Source organism: Podarcis filfolensis (genome assembly GCF_964270895.1).
Source record: "Podarcis filfolensis genome assembly, chromosome: 10".
NCBI classification, from domain to species: Eukaryota; Metazoa; Chordata; class Lepidosauria; order Squamata; family Lacertidae; genus Podarcis; species Podarcis filfolensis.
In genome coordinates, this window is record NC_139612.1 from 56590175 (window position 1) to 56610646 (window position 20472).

At 45.5% G+C, this 20472-nt stretch overlaps 1 protein-coding gene across 9 annotated transcripts in view; it reads left to right on the plus strand.

Annotated features, from left to right (window-relative positions):
• Window positions 1–20472, plus strand: part of IQSEC3 (IQ motif and Sec7 domain ArfGEF 3) — a 140852-nt gene that overhangs the window by 106112 nt on the left and 14268 nt on the right. For all 9 annotated transcript variants that reach the window (XM_083572234.1, XM_083572232.1, XM_083572233.1 and 6 more), the window contains 4 exons: window positions 5477–5638; window positions 17879–18001; window positions 19054–19220; window positions 19681–19820. In XM_083572234.1, the coding sequence (XP_083428360.1) occupies window positions 5477–5638; window positions 17879–18001; window positions 19054–19220; window positions 19681–19820 (592 nt within the window). The remainder of the gene's footprint in view (window positions 1–5476; window positions 5639–17878; window positions 18002–19053; window positions 19221–19680; window positions 19821–20472) is intronic.

The window sequence follows — 20472 nt, forward strand, 5'->3', positions numbered from 1 at the left end:
GCTTTAATTTTTTTTTTAAAAAAAAACCTAAACACATTCTACCAAACTTTGGGCAGCTTCATATGAACCTGTGCCCTGTGGCTGCCGTAAATCAAATTGCAGGAGGGCTGCCTTAATGTTGTCAGCATACTCTCATTTGCTATGTGAAGAATAGCTCTTTGAGTGAAACAGTTTTTACTTGCCTTGAAACGAACTGAGAAGCAAGTGTCAAATGGATTTCTTAGGGGGAGATTCAGGGAGCCACTCCCAAGGCTTTGTCTCTGGTATTTACCCATTTGACACCTGAAGGCAGGATGTCTGGAGGAGGACCTCAATGGTTGCCTCAGTTAATGGGTCATATATTGGCTGGCAGCCAAGGTCAGCCAAAATTTGCAAAGCTCTGAACGCAATCTGATCAAAGTTTAACGCTCCAAAGCTTCTTTTTTCAAGAACAAAAGATAATGGAGCACATGGTTAGCAGTTTGACTGAAAAAAGTGCTTATCTTTGGCTGGGTTGTGCCCATTATAAGTATTTGTACACACTAACCATGATAATAACGGGTTGTTTGTTATAATTGCTTTGGTTTCTTTGATTGTGTCCAAAAAGGCCAATTGCATATCTTAGGTTACATCACCCACCTTTAGACCCATGCTTAGTTGGAATTATGCTGACAGCAGATTTCAGAGAAACATTTTGCTAGTTTTGCCCTTCAGATTTTTCTATCCTCTATGTAGGTCGGTTTTCTGCCCAAGTCTTATAGTGTACCTAAAACAGCTCTCTGAACCTCCACTCGTAATTCTAAATTTATGGGAGAGAATTGCTGGAGTATTTCCTTTGACTTGAAATCATTACATGGGGAGCAGCTCTGAGATGCACAGCAGAAAGAAAATGTGTTGTTTTTGGCTTTGCTGTTTACCTGGGTGACCGCAGGGCACCTTCCTTTGCAATCAAAAGGGACATTCCGACTACTTTATTTGTTCTGTGTTTTGGTTTGCTGTGAAGACTGTTAGAAGAAAGGCTGTATTGCCACTTGAGTTGATGACATTTCTGGAAGGTAATTGGCATGGACACAGTTGCATTAGGTATGTCACAAACATTTCACCGAAAGCAAAATTCAAAGCAAAGGTAGGGATTTCTCCAACCGATACAGCAACCTCTCACCAGTGGCAGTGGCATGGCTTCTTTTATTAGTGGCTATGATGTCAGCAACCTCACCATCATTTTGCATCCCACACAATACTCCAGACTTTGCCTTGTTCCTGGGCACTGTGTGGGGGCAAGGGAGAGGGAGAATACTTGGATACTATTCCGCAATGTGGTCCTCTCTTTTTTCAGAGGGGAACCAAAACACATACTCAGAAATTTTATTAGAAAAAAACCTTTTCTGAGAAATCACAGATCAGCTCTAAGAACTCCATACTGCACATCTGTCTGGCCCAAGCTGTGGCTGTCAAGAGCGCCACCTAAGCTGTGCTACTAATTTGCTTTTGCGTTCAGTCAGCTGGCCAGGCACTATAGCTCTCTGGCCTCAGAACTGTCTACTCCACTTGAACAGGTCTTCTCTAGCATAAGGATTGCCTAGTTCTGTCTCTTTTCCTGATCTGGACCTCTGCCTGCTTTTAACCAGCCTCTGGTTTTGCCGCCACTGGAACCCAACCCCTGGCTGCTTTGGGCCACACACCCACATCTGGTCCACTTGGAATGCCAGCTCCCTGGGCAGTGGAACCTGCAACCAGACCCTGCTGTTTCCTGTTTCCTTCAAGTGAGGCTGAGTTAAGGCAGGGGAAGGGAGGTGGAGGAGAGCAGAAGAACAGGCATGAGCATGGGCTCAGTTGACTTCTGTAGACTTACCATGTCCAGTCCAAGCCTGTGGTAAGTCTGGGGCCAAGCAGATAGATGCTGTTATTCTCCCCCATGAATGAATAAGGAGAGAAGTGGCAGAATCCTAAGTGGTTCCCAAGAAAAGAAGTTAGAAAGACCAGAGAAGCAGCTAGCTAGTCTGTGTGGCTACAGACACGCTCTAGGAGTGGAGATGTTGCTGACCTATATAGTCTACCCAGCTATCTACCTATCTCCTGTACAGTGGTACCTCGGGTTAAGTACTTCATTCGTTACGGAGGTCCGTTCTTAACCTGAAACTGTTCTTAACCTGAAGCACCACTTTAGCTAATGGGGCCTCCTGCTGCTGCCGCGCCGCTGCTTCACGATTTCTGTTCTTATCCTGAAGCAAAGTTCTTAACCCGAGGTACTATTTCTGGGTTAGCGGAGTCTGTAACCTGAAGCGTCTGTAACCTGAAGTGTCTGTGACCCGAGGTACCACTGTACTGTGGTTTCAGCTCAGTGGCAGACCGTCTACTATGTGTGCAGAAGGCCTTAGGTTCAATTGCTGGCATCTGTAGGCAGGTCTAGAAGAAACACTGCAGAGCTGTTGCCAGTCCATGCAGATAATACTGAACTACATGACTCAGTATAAGGCAACTTGCTATGTCCCTACTGGATAGGCAATCTGTTCTAGCCTTATTCTTGCTGCACCTATGGACATACTTAGAATCATAGAATTGTACAGTAGGAAGGGACCCCGAGTGTCATTTAGTCCAACCCCCTGCAGTGCAGGAATCCTGCCCACAGACATTCCTGGTTGGACTCTAAACACTAGCCTGGTTAGCAGCCAGATGCACTGATCCATTGGGGGCTTGGTGCAAGATTATTATATTTGCTCATTGCCTAGCACCCATGTTACCAGAATGAAGCCAGCCAGAATACTGCATCCCTTCCGCCTCAAACTGAAGAACAACATAAACAAAAAATTGGCCCTCTTTAAAATCCAAATGGCCTACACTCAAGCAAATAACAGTTTGTGGTAAGTGCTGAGGGCTGGTGCTATTCCACACCTCCTCTCCATATGCACACGTACCTCATTTTGGACCACAGTCTCAATCTGCTTTTTGCCCTGCTTTCCCCCAATGGAATTAATTACCTCTTGTGCAACACCCTCAGTGATGATAAAAAAATAATGACTTCTGGTTGCCAAATGGCTTTGATGCTGTTCCATTTCACCATTTGGCTGTGTATATGAGCCTTCAGTTACAGAAAATGCTCCCCGCAGAACAACAACTGTTATTGCTACCACTAATAAATGCTGGGATGCTTGGTTACATAAACCTTCCTGACAGGATTTAATAACACCAGTGGCTTACCTACAGCGTTATATAACCGCTGCCCAATACAAAATTGGGTCTTTGTGGCCCAAGAGGTCTTCTGCATGGCCTTGTTCTCCATGTCTTCAATCATGCAACTCCCCCGTGAGCAATTATTGAGTAATATTCTGAATTGTGACAGCCTCCCGCAAATTGATTGAATGCATTTGTGACTCTGCACTTCAAGCGGCAACACATTCCAGAGCGAGTGGGTGGAATTCCTGGAATGGAGAAAGCCTCATTATGCAGTGTTGCTATAATAGCGGTGTTTGTGTAGGCGGCCATTTCCGTAGGTGGAAGGGAAAGCCAGGAGAGCTGTAGGAATCCCGCAGCACCCAGCCAAACTTGCTTAGCTCCTCAGGAAAACAGGGGGAAATATTGCCAGCTCAACCCATAAACAACACAGGCTGTGGTGTAAATCACATTGTGTAGAGCACTGAAAGTGTTTTAGGGCAATGTTACTGTGTGGTAACCTACATAGCACTTATTCCATGCGGCTATTTTACACCTGCATGCTAAGTAAATGGCGTAAGGAGCAAATTCAGCTTTAAACAACAATGAACTCAATGCTCAGAGGGCCCCCATGTGCGATGTCCTGACACAGGACATGCGTGACGTCAGGACGTTGTGCAACGCCGCATCAGCCCCCTCAATCCTCTGGAAAAGGTGGCGCCTCTGCGCTGGAGTCTCACTGAAAGAGTTGATCCCTTTTAGAGAGTCCCAACACTTCAAACAGAATCAGTCAGATGACAGATTAAATTTACATACTGTCAAACTTTTTCAGACTCAGGATGTGCATCTTCTGGGACACATTTCCGGGCTAGGTACGTGACCCGCGCCTCACTCTCACACTGACAAATAGGGGTGAGTTTTTTGTGACGAGAGCACACCACAGCATCCCAAAATGCCCACTTTGGGTGCTGTGAGAGATCTCAGCCCCCCAAAAGTGATTTTTCAGATCTACAGTGCAGCGAGAGAGATTGTGGCACCCAAAATGGCTGCCATTTTTTTTTAAAATGACTGTAAGTTTGACACCTTTATATATCTGGGGTGGGCCCACGTATAAGGCCACATTTGCACCATATATTTAAAGCACCATGATGCTACTTTAAACATTCATGGCTTCTCCCAAATAATTCCAGGAGCTGTAGTGTGTTGAGAGTGCTGTTTCCCTCCTAGAGCTACTGTTGTCAGAGGGATTGATTGTTAAACCACTCAGGGCCTTGTAGCTCTGGGTAGGGAATAGGGGCCTCCTAGCAACTTTCAGACCCCCTAACAAACTACAGCTCCCAGAATTCTTTGGGGGAAGCCATGGCTATTTAAAATGGTGTCATAGTGCTTTAAATGCATGGTGCAAATGTGGCCTAACAGAAGAACAGACAACAAAAGTGGATTCTGTGAGCTCTTAACATGACATTGCAAGGCTGGAAAGATAAACACCCACCAGCTAGTACTCAGTGGCTTGAAGATCTCACTACCCTTTCTATGTGGGAATCATTAATCTTGTTTAGATACTTATTTGGACATATGGACTGTGTATCTTAATCTGCACATTTACCATAAAAGAGGGTTGATAGAATATTCATATTATTAGGGTCAGCTGGCAATATTTGTATTTTTTTAAATTTCCTTTCGTTAGATCTGCAAAGTAGAAAGTAAAATAAAAGTTGACACCACAGAAAGGATCTTATGTAACTGCCATTTGTGTATCTTACTGCATATGTATTCCACCTTTCTGCTAAGGAACTCTTAAGGTGATTTGCAGTTTTTTAAAAAACAACAATGCACAGCTTGCAATCTAAGTTACATAATAGCCCTATTCAGGCATTAAAGCCCTCATGCCATTTGAATTGTGTGAAGGTAGAGTGGGGATGTGCTAATTTTGCCTCTGCTTCTCCCTGTTACCCATCCTCACCTCCCCCCTGCATGCATTTAGAAACTTGCGCAATCAGGATTCTGAGTTACACGGGGAGCCTATATAAGTACTGTGGAATTGCTAGCTATGATGTCTTATGTTCTATCTCCATTGTATGATGCAGCAACGCTACTGAATACCAGTTGCTCGGAATCACAAATGGGTAGTAGATTCCTGTTGCACTCAGTTCCTACTTGCAGGCTCCCTACAGGTTGGTCTCTGCAAGAAGAGGATGCTGAACTAGATGAGCCTTTTTGTCTGACCCAGCAGGGCTCTTCTTGTGCTCTGATATCCCTTGTGATACAAGACGTGTGCTTGAGATTGCTGTGCTCTTAAGTACTGAAGGGAATAGCAAGTTGACTCTTGACTCCCTCTACTTCCCAGAAATCCAGACAAGGGGATCCAGTTCCTTATATCTCGGGGCTTCATACCAGACACACCGATTGGAGTGGCGCATTTCCTGTTGCAGCGCAAGGGGCTCAGCCGGCAGATGATCGGGGAGTTCCTGGGGAACAGCAAGAAACAGTTCAACCGGGATGTTCTAGAGTAAGTGGCCTTTCCAGACCCCATTCTTTTACTCACCCACCATCCACAACTCCTTCTACTGGCAGCTATTCCCCCTGTCCCCGCCCCCAATTGCTGCTCTCTTCCTGGTATTCTTTATTTGAAATAAATATGCATCTGCTTCTTGTTTGCATCTGGGGAGCATTGGGAATAATCCCACTGAAATTAGGCGGAGAAGCCCACAGCATCAAGGAAGCTGAAATCTGGCTGCCTGATTTGTTTGTATTCTGGTTTATAATACGTTAACAAATGGGAACAACTTGAGGAGGGGAGAAATGCTCAGGCTGGGAATCAAGGGACCTGGATTATCCTTATGCAAATATCTAATGACACTTACACTCCCAAATCAGTTAGAGACTTGGGGAAATTCCTGCCCCATTGCCCACCTTCTTTATGTTGACTCAGCACTAATAAATAGCATGACCCAAGCAAGGCCAGTGACATCATCCGCAGTGATGGCAGGCAAGGTGTACAAAGAATTGAAGCAATGAGCCTAGGGCAGTTGCAGTTCAAAACACCAGATTGAGGCTACTTGGACATGCATCACTGGGGCTAAAATATCTAAAGATGTGAGATGTAAAGACAGCTTGGAGCCTCAAGCTCCAAACATGAGCTGTCAGACATACCAGCATATCAAACGCTTGCTGAAGACCCTCAGCCTTGCCGCTCTTTGCTAGCTCCATTGCTCTCTCCCTGCTGCAACCTGCTCCAACCCTGCAATCCTGTCCTCCATTGACTTAGCCTGGGGAAAGCCAAGGAGACATCCCATAGCCAGAGGTAGAGGAGAGGAACGGGCAAGTGGAGGAGGCGGTGGTGGCAAGCAGGAAGCTTCAGCCAGTGTTTGATTGGCTGGTATGTCTGCCAGTTCAGGTTTGGAAGTGGGCTCAGAGCATTGTGAATTTCCCCCAAGCACCCTTGTTATCTTGCTCCCTTCCCAGACCCCTTTGTGCACACTTTTCCTGTTCTGTTTCAAAGGCCTTGCTCTGTGATGGCATTACAGTGGGTGGCATTCAGCTAGGTTTTACTCAGCGTAAACCCATGGACATTAATGAACTTGACTAAGTTTTACTCATTGTAGACCCACTGAAAGTAATGGACCTCCATTACTTTCAGTGGGTCTACACTGAGTAAAACTTAATTGAATACAACCCAGTATGTCTTTTGTATGCAGGTCAGGCCTCCTCTGATTTGGGATTATCTAGGATGTATTTACAGTACCAACTTAAATTCTTCTCCTCTGGGAACTATTTTTCCCATTTATGTACAGTACGTACATTTATATCCCACCTTTCTTCCATCATGGGACCCCCAAGACAGCATACATGCGTTTCCCAGGCACAGGCGTCCTAATTTAAAGGTCCACTTCTTCCTGTCAGACAGCCACCAGGCTTAATTCTTTGCAACCAGTGAAATGAATATTGATCGCCCTTTGTTTTTGTTTTTTAATATGCTGCATGCATATCGATCTGGATATAATTAAGGGCTCATGCTCCCTCCAATGTTCTTGTGACAAGCACCACAATTAAAAGTAACTAGGGCAGAAGCAATAGGGAGAGGGATAGCTGTGTATCTGAGGAAGCAAGGGAAAGGTCACTTCAGTCACAGGCTAGAGGACCCAGAGCCACTGGGAGGTCGCACCCCTACCAGCAGAGGTTATTGGTTACCGGCCTCAGCCGTCATCCAGAGAACAAGCATCTGCAGTAAATCTTAATTCTCCCCTCAAAGCTGGAATGGCAGTTAAACTGTCAGTTGTCCTGTGATTGCAGAAGTGAGAGGAAGGACACTTTGGCCTAGCCACTAGCTAGAGGAGCAAAAGTCGCTGAATGCCAGTCATTGGGAATGACAAGTGGGCAGAGCGCTGTTGCACTCAGGGCCTAGTACTTGCAGGCTTCCCATAGGCATCTGGTTTGCCACAGTGAGAAGAGGATGCTAGACCAGATGGGCACTCAGTTTGGTCAAGCAGGGCTCTTGCTTTCTGATGATTGCTCCTGTTCCACCCCAGCAAGAACGACAGGAAGGAGAATATCACTTTTATGCCAATGGGCTGTAAATGCCACTTAACAACCCTATTTGTCCTGGGCAGTGTCAAACTGCTCTCCCTCCTCTGCCTTCCACCCCCGTGTGTGTGTGTGTGTGTGTGTGTGTTTGATTTTCTAGATTGTAACTGCAAGGGCAGCTCCTGTGTTTTCCTTTTTTGGCTTTTGTGCAGTGCCTCATTAATATACAGGCACTCTAGAAACCAGCCCCTCAATAAGGCCGCCTGCCTCATCTCTGCTTCCTCCACTGCCCAGACCTGCCTGAGAGTTGGGATTGGGTACAGACTTCAAACGAATGGAAATAGATCCAAAGCAGCCTACAATTTGCTGATCAGGAGACCTCACTGCTTCCCCAGGACCAGGAATTCCAAAGCTCTGGGCTGCTTCCTTGTCTTCTTTTTCGCTTCTCCCCTATCTCTTTGCTTGTTTGGTCCTGTGTGGGGAGAGGTGACTAGAGAGTGTGCAATAACTTGAGATGGGTGAATCTGTCCATTTTGGTTTCTTCCAGTTTCTCATCTTTGCAACCTTAAGTTCAGTTCAACCTGTTTCTACATCAGATAGCGAATTTTTTCCCCTTCCAAAAATACACAAAAAATCCATATGCATTATTGTGTGTGTTTCTCCGGTATATTCATTTTTGTAAGCAATTTGGCCTATATGTGCATTTCTGCGAACAATTCCCCTCTGATACAATCAGGTTTTGTATATTATTTTCATTAATATATTCATTTGCTTTGAGAAGTGCACCACAAAATCCAGAAAGGTGTGAATTTTGAAAGCTTAGCTGTGTTTTGATGCACTTGCTGGTGCAGGAAGTATGAATTGGGTAGGTTCACATAGGGGGAAAACCCCCAGATTGAATGAATTTATTCCCATTAAGAACTGGGAGAGAGCTGCAATGAAGAAAGTACACAGCACATGGCATGCTTAAAACATCCCCATCCCATCTACCCTGCATGTCATAACATGAGCCCTTTCTTCTCGATGCATTCACTGTCGATGGACAGGCTTCCTTAAGAGCAACACTATATGGTTTCACATACACACATTTCCCCTGCTCCAGTAGCCAAAGTGAGGGCTGCACTTACTCCCAGAAAGAGCCTCTATTATGATCAAAAATTAATCGTAAGTCACTGAAAAAGAGGGCCTTTCAGATGTGTCTGTTGAGATGCTTATCTCCAGTCATCCAACAGAACTGCTTTCCATGCAAGCTATCCACCAGCACTGCTGGAAGGCTTTGGTTTTCCTTTTTCACAGTAAACCCAAAGAAACTGGCTGTTTGAGCGTGTAGTTGCTCCAGCTGCATGTGATAATGTGATAATGGCAGTTGCTCATTGCAAATGCACACAGTTCCAAATCCACCACGGTTCTTCCCCTGCACTCCCCAGTTTGAAATTATTTGTAATTGCATCGTCTTCCTGTGCCTGTCTAGCTTCAGTCTTGTATGAACATCGCCTGAAATGTGTACTGGAAGAATTGATCCAGCTAGTGCAGCCTTGCTAGATTAATCAAATCAAATGAGTGAATGATAGAATCCCTTTTAGAGAAGCTGTGAAACTCTCCATCGTGTGCCCCTGAGAAGGCTGACCTCCCAACGGTCATAATAAGCCCCTGGCTTATCTCCGATGTTCTAATATAGTAAAGAGGTTTCAAATGACTTTTGGGTGTGAATAGCTTGCTAGAAACCTGCACAGGGAACTGCACTAATAAGATTTGATTGGCTAACTTGCAAGGGAGGGGCAATAGCTCAGCGGCCAATCACATGCTTTACATGCAGAAGGACCCAACTCCTGGCACCTCCTGGTAAAAGGATCAAATAGCAGAAGAAAGGAAAGAGGGAAAACCCTCTGCATGAGACCATGGACAGCAGTCTGAACGGGGCTACATGGACCAATAATCTGATGGACCTGATATAAGGCATCTTCCTGTTATCATCCTCTTCCCCCCATATTGCCAAAAATTATGAGTGCTTCCTATTGCTAAGAAAGTGGAAACAGACAACAAGGAAGCACACAACATCCTCTGCCCTCCTCCCTTCACTGGTGTAAATTCCTCCCTCCACCCTTCCCTGATTTGCCTAAACTATGGCTTAAGCATTACATCTGCAGTGATGCTCGCCATGGTGAATGCAGCTAAGATGTTTCTTAATCAGTGTGTGCAAACCCTTCAGTCCTTATTGTCACAATGGGGAACCTGGTTAGCATTAAGTATGGCTAGTATCTGTGCAGTTGTAATGGCGAAACACTGAGAAAGGAGGGGGAATACATGGCCAAAGGGGAAGGAAGGAGGGGAGCGACAGTGACCTGTGTAGCCCACTCTCAATTTCTTAAGCATGGTTGAGAGATCAGCTCCGTTATGCCTGTCCCACTGTCATTATCTCTATCCATTTGCTTTCCTCCGCCCTCCTGAGCATCCTTCTATGCCACCGTTTTGTTCTTGTCCATCTATCTTGCCCTGATTCCGTTCACCTTTTGTTCCTTATGTTTTGTCTCAAGAATGTCATACCCTCCCCGTTCATTCATAAGCTCCGCTGGGTAAGCAGTGGACGGCTCGTTCCGTGAATGGAGCTGGCAGCATCACTGGGGGTGGGCTGTTTGTTGTGCAAGTCGAAGGATTCTGGGAAGGTCAGGCACAACTGTCGTCTTCAATTTGTTTCCAAAGCGAGTGTTATTTTTCTGAATGCAAGAGGCATTCTGGTGAATGGGAGCAGGTTGTTTGTTAGATTGGGGGCAGTATGCTCTGATCTATTTTCCTGGAGGGCGAACTGGTCTCCTTACTGTCCAGAGCTTGCAATTCCATTGTTTCCACTGAGAAATTGGCGGAAAGCAGCTGATCAGACTTTCAGGAAACGGACGTGCCATCCTGCCTCTTTTGTGCAATGCGTAGTCGTTTGTTCAGGACGAGCCTTGAAGGGGGTTCGATGAATGAGCAGGTGTGTTATGTTCTTTCTCAAAGGTCACAATGACAGGAAATGCTTTCAGCTCTCCCAGAAATATATAATAGTCAAAATGTACCAAGTAGCAGAGGAACATCACAAGAGCCTGCCGGATCAGGCCAGTCCAGCATCATCTTCTCACAGTGACCAACCAAATGCCTGTGGGAAGCCAGCAAGCAGGATTTGAGATCAAGAGCACTCTCCCCTTCTGCTGTTTCTAGCAACTGGCATTCAGAAGCATTGCTGCCTCCAACTGTTATGGCAAAGCGTAGCCATCAGAGGCAGGAGCCGTCAATTGCCCTCTGCTCCATGAATTGGTCAAATTTTCTTTTAAAGTTTGACTGTGTGCAGCATGAAGAAGCTCATTTGCTGTTGCCTCATCTAGCTCAGGGACTGTGGGTTAAACCACAGAGCCTAGGGCTTGCCGATCAGAAGGTCGGTGGTTCGAATCCCCGCGACGGGGTCAGCTCCCGTTGCTCGGTCCCTGCTCCTGCCAACCTAGCAGTTCGAAAGCACAAAGTGCAAGTAGATAAATAGGTACCACTCTGGCAGGAAGGTAACACGGCGTTTCCGTGCACTGCTCTGGTTCGCCAGAAGCGGCTTAGTCATGCTGGCCACATGACCCGGAAGCTGTACGCTGGCTCCCTCGGCCAATAAAGTGAGATGAGCGCCGCAACCCCAGAGTCGGCCATGACTGGACCTAATGTCAGGGGTCCCTTTACCTTTACATCTAGCTCAGTCTTCCCTTTACTGACTGGCAGCAGCTTTCTGGGATATGGAGTTTCCCCAGACCTACCCAGAGATGCCAGGAACTGAATCTGACATGTAAAACATGTGCTGGTGAGCTGTAGCCCTTCAACAAAGGGCGATTTGGTGACTGGCTGGCAAATCCAGAGCTTTCTCAGCAGTCTCTCTACGAAACTCCTCACTTGTTTCAGAAAGATGGCTGAGCCTTTCCAATTCAGGAAGGCATTTGTTGTGCCTTAGCTAGATTTCTCTTGCTTGTCCTGGTCTCTTGCTTGTCCTGCCTTTTGTATGGGTTTTCGTCTTTTTGTGTGTATTTAACCATAAGCTGCTGTTGGAGCCCTGCGGGTTACAAATGTGGGGTAGACAGTTTGGAAACAAATTCATAAATAATCTTGACAGGTGCAAGGAACAAGTTCCCACTTCCCCCAAAGCATGGAGGGAATTCAGTACATCTGTGTAGGAAGGAAATGCCCTTGGCTTCGCGTGGTCATCGCCATCACAATGAAACAGCAATACATTTCTCAGTTCATCTCCTCTATGAAACCAGCAGCCTCTGTGGTTGAATGAGTGGTTGCCAGCCTTTGTTTCTTCTCCTGTGCCTTTAGCATCAGCCTGGCAGGCAGAAATTAAGGAGGCAAGGCTTTCCCCATCAATTTTCCCTATGCCAGGGACTGTTCAGTTTCTGCATGTGGGACTGCTGTTAAACATACAAAAGATCCATAGCTCAGAGGTAGAACATCTGCTTTGCATGCAGAAGGTCCCAGTTTCAATCTCTGTCATTCCTAGGAAATGTCACTTGGGGCTTATCCACACCTCTGCTTGCTCTGCTGCTTCCTCCTGGTTTGGTGTTGAAATGGAACCAACGACTATGGGGTTTCCCACATATTGCTTTTCATTCCAGTTTAGCACTAAAGAGCAGGTTTCTCCAGGGGAAAGCAGTGGAGCAAAAGCTAGGGACAAAGAAAAGTGTGGATGAGTCCTTACTGAAGACAATACTAAGCTGGATGGACTATTGGCATGACTCAGTATAAGGCAGCTTCCTATATTCCTTTCATCCAAATGCATCTATTTGTCAAGTGTGTCCAATAGCTGTTTTCCCTCTGTAGGTACCACTGTACTGATTTTGTCACTTCTGCAGAGATATCTTTGGGGTGGCCATGCCCACCTATTCAGTTTGGTGATGGGGAACAAGAGCAGGAGAAGGTTGTTGCCTTCAAACCCTTCATGGGGGCTTTTTGGGGGCTTCTGGTTGACCACTGCAGGAAAGAGGAAGAACACTAGAGTGGATGGACATTTGGGCTGGCCCAACAGGGTTCTTCTTACGTTCAGTGTTCACCTAAGCATTCCCTTATATTCACTCAAAACACAATTTCATCTGGCAAATGTTGAAGGACCTGGAGGTCTTGGCATTTTGGAGGAGCTTGACATGAATAATTGGGCCAGTGGCTTGGTGGCCAGATTTTACCATTTTAAGCCTGCCTGAACAAAGTTGCTACATCTGTTACTCTTCAGCAAGTATTCTGAGTGAGTAAATGTTATTTTTACCTTTTACAGGACTGATTGTGTGATTGCTGTTTTAAGGGGGAGAGAAGGGGGAAATACCAGGAAAATCTGCCTTAAAGCATCTTGGATTCACTGGAGAAGGAAGGAGGGGGGTGCGGTGGGTGTGGCGCCCCCCTGGGACGCTCACCCCGCACTCGGCTAGCCCCGCCCCTGTGTGCACACTATGTGCGCCGCTCCGGGTGCCGGAGCAGCTAGCTCCGCCTCTGCTTGGATTACTTAAACTAAAAGACTAAAACAAGCTTAGCTAAGCTTCCCTTTAAGCTGCAAATGGATGCCACTCTGCTAAACTCACAAACGTGAGGAGGGAAGGATAATATCTAATAAATATTTCCTCTCCTAGCATCTGTTCACATCCCAACAATTCAAACACTGTGCTCTTTTGCATCCGGTCTTCCTACCCACAATTCCCCACATTGCATATACCCATTCTTCCTAGGGAAGCAAGGTGCATTAGGGAAGGTAGATTGGTGTAAAGAGGGGGCAGCTGTTTGTGACCCCACCTTGGGAACCACTGGTGAGCAGGGATGTTGCCTGAGCAACGTGAGGCAAGTTCCCCTTCCCCTAGCTTGCCCTGAAGTTGTTTATTTCAGGGAGGGAAGAGGGCTGTTACTTATTAATATCTTTGTGTCTTGTGGTTTTAAGAGTTTCCACCTGGCTGCCTCTCCTCTGTTCCCTTCTTGAGTGTGGGCTACGAGTTCATTTTGCAGACGCTTTTAGTGGGAAGCTGGCTCCCGCTGCATTGTCACCTGAGCGGAAAAAGCTTGGAAAATAGGTCACTGCGCTTGGCTGAGCACATCCCCGGCCCACAACGGTACAGCTGCTTCCTGCCTTTCCCAAACCCTTGCACTGTGAGCCTCCGGTGCTGCGATGAGTCCTGTCCTAGGTGCCTTGTGGCAGAATATGCACTGGCAAGACACTGAGGTTTCTTCTGGCGATGCTACCTGTGGGCAGAAGGACCAACAAGAAATTACAATGGTTGAAATTGTGATGAAAGTGATCTCAGAGGCTCTGGATTCAAGCACAATAGAATTGTGCCCCCCCGTGTTTTAAAGCTCTACTGGCGCTCAGTGTTATTTAGGTTTATTATGTGCCGTCCATGTAAACCTGCCTCCGCATTAAAGGGATGTTTGGAAAAGTAGAAGAGACTATCCCAGGAGAGTCTTTAGTAACAATCAGCCAAACAGTAGCATCTGATGGATTTCAAGCTTGTGTGCAGCTGTTTGTCTGTACATTTATAAAAGCTCCATGCTAAAATCTGATCACTTGCTACAAAACACACACATCGTCTTTATTTTGCATAGCTATACCTATTTGTTTGTTACATGCATAACCAATACTCATGTTAAAATGCCTTCTCTCTATGACTCAGTGCTCTATTTTTTCCTCCCTTCAGAATAATAATGCTTGAAACATCCCCAAAGGTTATTAAAGAGAGCACCTTTGGGATAATCCTGTCTATATTGTGCAGCTTCAACAGTGTGGCTAGAAATGAAGGAAGAGGAATCTTGTTTTAAAGGAATTTATACATGTAATTAAGCAGTTCCAACTCAATCAATCTTTGCTTGCTTTTGAACCACTTCTTGTATCAAGCAGCTGCTTATGTCTGAACCACTTGTGTATTATTATTATTTTTAAAGCCCAACTAATTACAGGCAAAATTAGACATGAAATAATATGTATATTATACATATGATATGTATAAAAGAGCCAAGCCACGTGTTGTACTATATTTTGGCAGGTAGCTACCTTTCTTACTTTCTTGCTTGCTTTGTTTATTTATTTATTTATTTATTTATTTATTTATTTATTTAACTGTCCTTTATCCAAAGGGCCCAGGGCAGTGTACATTAAGAACATAATTTACGCAGCATAATAATAAAAACATAATACACAGCATAATGAAACAACAATGACAACAACATTAGCACATACCAATTTAACAGGCCATAGATTATTTAATGGCTGATAGGCTGGGTAAAAAAGGAATGTTTTCACCTGGTGCCAAAGACATGTAATGATGGCACCAGACGAGCCTCTCTGGGGAGAGAATTCCACAGAGGGAGCCACCACAGAAAAGGCCTGTTGTTGTGTTGTCACCTTCCGAATCTCTCGGGAAGGCAGGACATAGAGAAGGGCCTTGGATGACAAACACAGGATTGCGAGGGGAGGTCCTTAAGGTATTGAGGTCTTGAATTTTTATGTATCCATTTTTGTGCTGGTTACTTTAGGAAATCACACATGGGATGGGTTCTGGTTGAGGGTAGTGTCATGTAAACAATGCCCAGAAATCAGGCTCAAATTCACATTAAACACCAATGTGACAAGCCCCCTTGTCTTCTCCACCTCCCTCTTGCTCTTGCATTTGTCATGAATAATCATATTGCTGGCAAGAAGAAGAAGTAGCTAGGAGACACTGATGCACACCCCCACCATCAAACTCAACTAGGCAATATATATTTTAAACCAGGGCTGTGCAGAGGCTTAAAGGTTACAGGATCTGCTTTGTTTTTTGCTTGTACCCCCAAGACCCATTACCCAGACCCATAGGGGCCTAGGGGCCAGACATAGATTTTGAATTAAGGAACATATCCTTGAACACCAGGAATTTGTTTTCAGCAGCAGACCTGAGCTCACAGTCCTTGCCACCCACAAACCATCTCCTGCTTTCTCCGCAAGCTTCTTTCTTTCTTTTTTCAATTCAGTGCCCCAGTTTTGGCATAAGAATCGCCTTTTTTGTTTGTTGGAATTGTTAAATAATTGGGAGTCTTTCTGGTCTACTATAAAAATTACCCAGAGATCTGCAAGTAGATCACTTCTTACTGCTTTCCTTCTGGGTGGCATCGCTGCTACCTCAACCCTACACTAATGCTTTGTCCTTTGAACTATCTGTGAGTTGAGGGAGATGGCCCAACCATTTGCAGTCTCACACAGAGCCCTTTTCCTTTGTTTCCCTTAATAGCCCATCACCCAGTCTTATCACCTCACCAGGAGGCTAGCCTAGCTATTCCAAGAATTAGAAGCCTTGATTAAATTCTAACACTTGCTGGATCCAGGGATTGGAGGGGTCTGGCACCCAGCTTAACACCCCAAACTCATAACGGTACAGTAACGCTGGTGCCATTCCAGGCAAAATTAAAGAGAACTGCTAAGAACTCATAAGTCTTTAGGTTGCAGTCGTTAACCATGCCCTGGCATGGAGAATGCAGCCTCAGATGTTCCCTTGATGGAGAAGATGGGATCTATAGATCCCATTCTGTTGAGTAGGCTTCAGTCTTTAATGGTGTCTTCGTGCAAGGAAGCGCAATGCACTTCACGTATTTATTTCTTTTTCTTTATTTCCTCCAAATTTTAAAGTCTCCAGGGGTGACTGCAGTGGTGAACCTGGTATTGATTAACTAGGAAATTTCCTGCAGTTATCAAAGCTAAGCATTTAGCAGCAAGAAGCCTTGATGTGACCCCATGGGAAGAAGAAGTGCATGTGTTAGTAAAATAAAAATAACAAACAGAGAGGAGGAGGGACGGGAGAGGAGGAGGGATAGCTTTTTAGTGCTCTTTCTCCTTCTGCAAGCATCCTCTGATCTGCCCCTTGAAGGGAAAAAATAAAGACTGTCTTGGGGGAATAGTCACATTGATTTTTCTCCCCTTTATACTTGAATGTGGTATCAACAGTTCCTCTGGCACAGGAAAAAACCAAACCCAGGTCTCTGCAACTGGAGACAGATTATAGTTTTCTTCTTCTTCAGAGACTTAGTTTAGACCAAGTATTTGGACCCTTTTCAGTCCAGGGGCTGCATTTCCTCATGGGAGACCTTTGGGGCTGTGTGCCAGTGTTGGGCAGGACCAGAGGCAAGGGTAGGTGGAGCAATGGATTTCAGCTTTGCAAGTTAGAGATATCTGCAGACGTGCACACCCCTACACCTCTCTGCCATTCATGGAGTACAGAGTGCAGACGGGGTCTGTTTTGGGAGGAGGGTGTGTGTGTTTCCTGGGGAGTCTTGAGGGGCAGGTAGAGAGGGCTGAAGGACTGTATTCGGCCCATGGACCTCAGGCTCCCCACTGCTGGTTTAGGGGGTTATTTCCACCCAAATTTGAGTCCACACATACGGCAACACTTTAGTATCTGTACAATACTCACAGGACTGTTCAAGGCACTTCACCTTAAGGCTAACCTGAAATGCCCTCTCCTCATTTGCCCGCTCCCATTTAGGATAGGGCTATAACTCAGTAGCAGAACACACATTTTGCATGCAAAAAGCCCAAGGTTCAATCCCTGCCATCTCCAGGTAGGGTTGAGGAAATCTCTTGTCTAGAACCCTGCAGAGCCACTGCCAGCCATTGTGGACCAGCCTTCCCCAACTTGGTACCTTCCAGATGTTGTTGGGCTAAAGCTTCCAGCGGCTCCAGCTAGCATGGACAGTGTTCAGGTGTTATGGGAACCACAGGCCAAAATTCCCAGAGGACACAAGACTGGAGAAGGCTAGATGAATACTAGCATTCAGTTAGAATGCTGGGACTAGGACCTAATACCCTGGGGGTTCAAATCCCCACTCAGCCATGAAGCTCACTGGGTGACCTTGGACCACTCCCACCTTCTCAATCTATCTACTTCACAGGGATGTTGAGGAGGGGTTTGTGGGAAGAGCCATGCATATTGCCCTGCCCTACTTAGAGAGGAAGGGTGGGATAAAAATATAACTGAAATATATCTTCAGTAGACCCAAGGCTTTGTCTTAGTGAGCTTGGATGTCGGCCAAAAGAGAGCAAGATACAGAAGCAAGATGGGGTGTAGTCACATCTTGATTTTTTTAGGAAGGAATAATGGGATTCCTGCTGAGATCTTCCATGATGTTGTGATAGGCCCATTTTTCATTTGTACATCTCCAAGGAGGCTGTTATGCAGCGATGCTTGTAGTGATGCTGTTTGTTTTCTCCTTCCTTTAGCTGTGTAGTAGATGAGATGGACTTCTCTGGCATGGAGCTTGATGAAGCTTTGCGGAAATTTCAAGCCCACATCCGGGTGCAGGGAGAGGCCCAGAAGGTGGAGAGGTTGATTGAAGCCTTCAGGTAAGAGCCGCACTGATGTGGTACAGATTGACAGGCAACTGCTTCCAATGTTGGAGGTCAACTGTCTGAGGAGTAGCCAGGAGTTTCCCCTTACCCAAACTATGAGTAGGATTTAAAGGTTCCTGTGGTGAGATTCCGCTGGGCCATGCGAGGCGTAGGGTCCCAAGATCTCATGAAGGGTGCTGCTCCTTCCCAGTTTTGTGGCTATGGTTGGTGTTGTGCTGCCCCACAAATCAGCCAGACGGCATTGACAGGCTCACCAGATGTAAGCCATTCCTACAAATTTACAATTTCATAAATGATGGGGAGGTCACATGTCAGGGAAAACCTTCTTAAACAAAAACATCTTCAGCAGGTGCCTGTCTAATTTCATTTGGTAATTGATTCCAGAGGGCTGGTGCTACAGCACTAGTAGCCCTGTTTCTAGTGCTACACTTCTGAGGCATGTGGTACTCTTGGCAGTACTTCTGAGGCATGCAGAACTCAGACCCTTTTGAGAAGATTGCCACAAGCACACAGTTTTGTTGCAGGGAAGTTTCTGCACATATTCAAATACAGTAAGCCCTCAACATACACGGGGGTTATGTTCCAGGGATCATGCCTAAAGCCAAAATCACGTATAGTCAAAACACATTGGGTGCAATGGCGGGTGGGATTGCCAAAGTCTTTTTTCCCAGATGCCCATTTCTGTCATGGATCAGTTATTCTTGGCGAACAGACTTTTCCGTTTGTGTGCTTGTAGAACCAACTGATACACTGCAAGCTGTGTATGTTTAATCTAACATGCTTCCTGGTCTTTTGAATCTACCTAAAGTGATTGACTTGTTCTTTTATTCTGAGTTATAGCTCAGGGATTGTAGGCCCAACCACTTTGAAGCATTTTTTTTTAAACAGTCAGGTGGTGTATAGATTTTATGGAATAAAATAAACTTTGGTGTCATCATTGATAGTCAGACTGTAAGTAATCTGAGGATCCCCAAACATTTAAATCTATATATTAGTGGCATTTGAATTCCATTCATGTGTGTTGACTTTGTCTCCCCCACCTGCAGCCAGCGGTACTGCATGTGTAACCCTGACGTAGTCCAGCAATTCCATAACCCAGACACCATCTTCATCCTGGCCTTTGCCATCATCCTTCTCAACACGGATATGTACAGCCCTAACATCAAACCCGACAGGAAAATGATGCTGGAGGACTTTATTCGGAACCTCAGAGGTGAGGGCATTGCTTGGGTGAGCCATAATCCCAGCGTGAAGTAGAATTCAAGCCAGAGGTAGATGCACATAACACCAAAATAGCTAAAATATATGTGCCCAAAGGGAGGAAAGTAGCATTGCCACCTCTCTGAGAGAGGGAGAAGAGCCTATTTGCATTGTTGATCTTGTAAATATATGTACATTTGAAATTGATCACTAGCTAGTCATGAAATTGAAAAAAATAATGCAGTTGTACAAATTTATAGTTATTGCACCTCCCCATAATCTCTGGTCCAACAGGTTTGCAGAGGCAATTCTTCTTTGGCCAGAGCCCTTACTGGGACAGAAATATATGACCATGTGCATTTATCACAGCCAACCATGACTCTATCTTCTCTTTCTCAAGCCTCTGAAAAAGCACACCCCCTTGTAGCTCAGGTTCATATTTTATCTCTGTTCTCATTGTTTATGCTTCACAGGAGTGGATGATGGAGCTGACATTCCCCGGGACTTGGTGGTGGGAATTTACGAGAGGATCCAACAGAGAGAGCTCAAATCAAATGAGGATCATGTAACCTATGTCACCAAAGTAGAAAAATCCATTGTTGGAATGAAAACGGTGAGCCTTTTGCCCATCACAAAGGCAATCTGCTTTACTGTTGTTGCTGTTGTTATCCCTTGCAATCATGTTTGCTCCACGGTTACTTTTCCCTTATGAAGTTGCCTTGTGCCAGGTAAGACCGTTTGTCCTGTTGGCCCAGTATTGTCCTTCTTGGGAATGGGGAACCAGTTAGACTCCATCAGCTCCCACCAGTCCTAGCCAGCATGTCAAGGAGGGTGGCAGATAGACTCTAAACAGTGTCTGGAGGGCCAGAGATACAAACCCCTGCTTCGCACTGAACTGGCAAGGCCTCTTCATACAGAGTCTCAGGATGAAGTCTTTCCCATCACATTCTGCTTGTGATCTTTTTAACTAGAGATGTCAGGGGTTGAAGTAGGGGCCTTTTGCATTCGAAGCATGTGCTGTTCTGCCACTGAATTATATGATTAGCCTTCTCTTTCTGACTTACGTTTTCCTTTAATGTGCCCATCTCCTCTTTTCTTTCTCTGATCTCATTTATAATTATTATTTTTTTGCGTCGTTATTTCTTTATTTTGTTTGCCCTTGAAAATGGTCTTGAGTACGTCTGCCTGATTTTCCGGGCAGCAATCGTTTTTGCAGACCCTGCCTGCCTTGTAACCTGGAAGCCAAGTCCATAGGAAGGCACGAA